The sequence below is a fragment of the Elephantulus edwardii genome, unplaced genomic scaffold (genome assembly GCF_000299155.1).
Source record: "Elephantulus edwardii isolate Elephantulus edwardi_28Jun2011 unplaced genomic scaffold, EleEdw1.0 scaffold00442, whole genome shotgun sequence".
Taxonomy (NCBI): Eukaryota; Metazoa; Chordata; class Mammalia; order Macroscelidea; family Macroscelididae; genus Elephantulus; species Elephantulus edwardii.
This window is the reverse complement of record NW_006400192.1, coordinates 632497-636835: the sequence shown is the minus strand read 5'-3', so window position 1 is coordinate 636835 and position 4339 is coordinate 632497. Positions and strand designations below refer to the sequence as shown.

Sequence of the window (4339 nt, the reverse complement as noted above, 5' to 3'; positions counted from 1 at the left end):
AAAAAGAAAAAAATGAATATATCAGAGATGAGGACTATAACACAGGATAGGGTAAGATTCAGATCTGTTGTTAATAGGGTGGCTATGAATTGTAGTCAACTTGATGGTGTGAACAGAGAAGAATGACGACAGATAAGTTACCTGTTTACTTTAAAAATTCAACTTTCTGATGGAGCTCTGGTGGCCTAGGGGCAAGAAGTTGCACTGCAATCCCAGAGGCACATAGTTCAAATCCACTGGATGCTCTGCTGGAAAAGGAGGGACAATCTCCTCCTGTACCAGTCAGATCCGATTTCACGGTACACGCACACAAAATAAAATAAAATTAAGAAAAAAAAAATCCAACTTTATGATTTTGAGTCTGTAAAAAAATAAAAAGCTTAACTTACACCAAGGATGGTTTGTAATTACAATGAGATTGTATTCATTGAAAGAAATATTGGGTCAATTTTTTATTCTTCCCAAGAGACCAACGGATATCCACATACCTTCAGGTTGGCAGTGTAACTCCTTAGTACCACATCACCATCATTTCCTCCTGTTTCAATAGATCCCAAGAAGCCAAAAGCCTCCATTACTCAATTACTGTGGAGCAATGTGCTTACACATGCAGTGACCTACCTTATCTCCTTGACTGCAAATTTTGAAAGTTAGAGAACATTAAAATAATTTCACTCACAAAATGAACAGTGCAGTAACAATCTCTAGTCAATTATGAAACATCATTTACAAAGATATTACCAGTCTTCTTAATTTATTTTTAATAAGTAAAAAATTATTCAGTGGTCCTGTACAAAAAAAAATAAAATCATTAATTTTTGCATATGGTATTTCAATCACCAACAGTGATTTCACAGTACAGAAATAAACAAAACAGACAATGAGAAAAACCATCAATAATTTTACCCTGGCTTTCCGGCTTAGCAGCACTATGTAGAAGAAATTTTAGAGATACACATTCTCTTTGGGGATAAAAGGATTGAAAAAAAATGAACTTAATTCTTGATGATTTTACTTACGTCTTCTAAAGTAATGGTGTCTATAAACAGGAATTAATGGCGTGGTTTTAAATTTTCTTCTGAAGAGATCTGGAACTAAAGTCAAATATAAACAAGCTATCATATCACCTCTTAGAATTTATGAAGGGCTTCCTGGAAAATAATAAATTACTGTCATAGAGCAAAGTGAAAGGGGGGATTTTATATACAAAAGTTCTTTTATTGTTGCTAATCAATAAAGATCCAAGTCAGAGTTCTGATATGCCTAAATTAAATTTTAAGTAACATTAATGTTAAACATTATACTTGGGATATGTATAATGGCAGAAAATAAGACACAAGAAAGGTAGTGGCTTATTTCTAGGCAGCCATTTCCCTAAGAACTCATGTCTATGTCTTCTCATCTTCCAATGTACATATTACCCTTTAATCAGACAAACTGACCCCTTACCCACAAAGACAGTTTCCCAATTTTTAATGACAATTTTACAGAAAAGGAAATAATTCAGCTTGTTGACAAAGTAAACTATTTCCACATGAAATAAGCAGGAAGTAAATCAAAGTGCAAAAATAACAAAATTGTAGTAATACTGATGTGAATCTACTTTTTATAATAGTTGGTCTGAATGGGTGGGAAAAACAGAAGTAGCAAAAGGGAAATGACTCTTTGTAGTTGTAAAATGCCAATGCTTCAAAATGTATGATAATCTCAGAAATAATCACTTGCTATTCTCACTGAGTTTACATAGTGTTAAAAGTACTTTAATTTTAATGAAAGCACTTCTGCAATAACTAGTATCAGAAAACAAATTTTTATCAAGATATAAAAAAATAAATTTTTATTTTAGTCAATATCCTCCTTTTGGAAATGGGAGAATAAGATAATAAGCTTCTCTCTAAAATAAAAATGAGTATTAATTTTTTCTGTCCATCTGAGTGCTGGAAGAAAAAAAAAAAGACTCTACTAGTGAAGATCTTTTAATTTCTAGTTTTCATCTATTTCTAAGGACATTCCCATCACAAAACTTTTTCTTTCATATACTATGGCAATCAGGTTTAGAGTTTCAGATAAATAAAAGCCATATTACAAGGCATAGAGAAGAATCAAATAGCCACATTTATCTGTTCACATTCATGGATTCTTAAAAGGGTTGTCAGTGTCAATATAATACTGTTAATATTTAGCCAAAAGTCATCTGGCCTAATGCTCATGGCTTATAACATTGGTATCAACAAAACAAAAGCGTAATTTGGAGGTGACAGTGATTAACATACTCAAGTTAATATAAAAGAGGTAACAAACAGAAGAGTCTACTTTTAACTGCACAATTTAAAATGTCTACTACCTTTTCGTCCACTGACACCTTCCCCTCATTTTTCCACCGATGTTTAATTTGCAAAGCCTATTTATTCGAAGTGCAGAATGCTAGCCATTACTTGTATAGAAAAATGGGTTTCAAATACTGATTGAAAAGAATTCACGAGAGGGATTAAATCATTTGGATAGCTGCATTTGTTACTTTCCATTTCTTGATCCTTATTCTCTTCTGGCCATGGATAATTTTTCCTTCCTTTTATTCTTAAAGGTTTTTTCAAACACTTGTTTTAATATTATAAAATAGAATTCCAGTTCCAACTCACTTGTAACCAGTGTGTGTTTATGAAGCACTAGACAAATGTATACTATGCTCTAAATGGTTTTACAGTTCTTTGATTTCGTTTCCTACTGGTGTTTCCATTAAATTAAGGCTTCATCAAGAAGAATTCATTCTTTTATGAGCTGATAGTTTTGGATTCCAAATTAAGGGCACTCGTCCAAAAATCAAGTAGTATTGGAGGGACTAATAAAACTTCTGTCAGTCAGTGTCATTACTGAAGTAGTATCTGACTGGGGGTCCAGGTAAGTCTTCATCTCCATCAGTGTCTGGGGCAAATGACACAGTAAGATCCACATATTTCTTTTCAGTAGAAGGTTTCACAAGCTTATGCATTCTAAGAAAAACAAGCAAGAATAAAGAATATGGTGAATTCTAGAATATTAAAGAGTACTTAATAGTACAGAGAAACTTTTGTCTAGATCCTAAATTTATTATTATAACTAACAATTCATTAGTACCAGTAATCAGGAAACAAGGATACACAATGCATTGGGGAAATCTGTAGTTAGGGACTTCTCCAAATTATTGAGGAGTAATAATTTCAGTTTGAGGACTAAGGTGCGTCTAATTCAGACCATAATCTTCTTTCTGATCACTTGTTATAGATCTGAGAGCTGGACAGGGTATAAGGATGACAGAATAAGGAAGAAGAATTGATGCCTTTGATCTGTGGTATTGGAGAAGAGCATTGAACATCCCATGGACAGCCAAAAGAACAAATATGTCTTGGAGAGTGTACAGCCAGAATACTCTTTGGAGGCAAGAATGATGAGGCTTTGCCTCACTTAGTTTGGGCACGTTGTTAAGAGACACCATTCCTCGGAGAGGGACATGATACTAGGAATGACGGAAAGGAGGCAAAGGAGAGGAAGACCCTCAACCAGGTGGGTTGATGTGGTGACTGCAGCAATGGGCTCTTGTGTGTCAGGAAGTGTGAGGATGGCATAGGATAAAACAGGGTTCAGATGTTTTGTTCATAGGGTTGCTAGGAATCATACTCAACTCAACAGCACCTAACAATTCACCTGTTTTTATATATTCATTATCACTCACTCACTCATTGCTGCTGAGTCAGAACTGATTCATAGTTGACCCTTCATTGGATATCTGAGGCTGTAAACTGCAAAGAAAAGGACTGTCCATCTTTCTCCTAGCGAGCTTCTGGTGGACTAAACAGCCAGAGGTGCTCAGCTTTTGATGTAGCAGCACAAATCCCTGAGCTATGCTATCATATTGACCTATTTTCCTTAAGAGAACTCTAAATAAGACACCAATTTACATAACAGTCAATCAACTTGTTGTTGTTCTGTGCCATCCAGCTGATTCTGACTCACAGTAAGCCTATGGTACAGAGAACTATAAATAGTTCCAGGGCTGTAATCTCAAGAACATCTTTCTTGACCAAAGCACTTGCTGGGCTAAAACCAACCTTCCATTTAGTAATTATTAACTATTCTTGCATCACCAGGTTCTTCTGAATATGCTTACATATTTGAAGAGCCCTAGTGGCACAATCGTTAAATACTCAATTACTAACTGAGAGGTTAGCAGTTTGAACACCAAATGTCACTTGGGAGAAAGATAACAGTCTGCTCCTTAAAGATTATAGAACTGGGAGGGAAGATGGCAGAGGTGGAGAGCACAGTGTGAAGAGCCAGAGGGATAGCAGCCTGCGTAGAGAGG

General features: G+C 35.2%; 1 protein-coding gene across 1 annotated transcript in view; it reads right to left on the bottom strand.

Moving 5' to 3' along the window:
- Positions 1 to 2839: 2839 nt before the first annotated feature.
- The window catches only part of UBA6 (ubiquitin-like modifier activating enzyme 6), a 120003-nt gene continuing 118503 nt past the window's right edge, over positions 2840 to 4339 (bottom strand). The window contains 1 exon segment of the mRNA XM_006902726.1: positions 2840 to 2990. Within this exon segment, the coding sequence (XP_006902788.1) occupies positions 2840 to 2990 (151 nt within the window).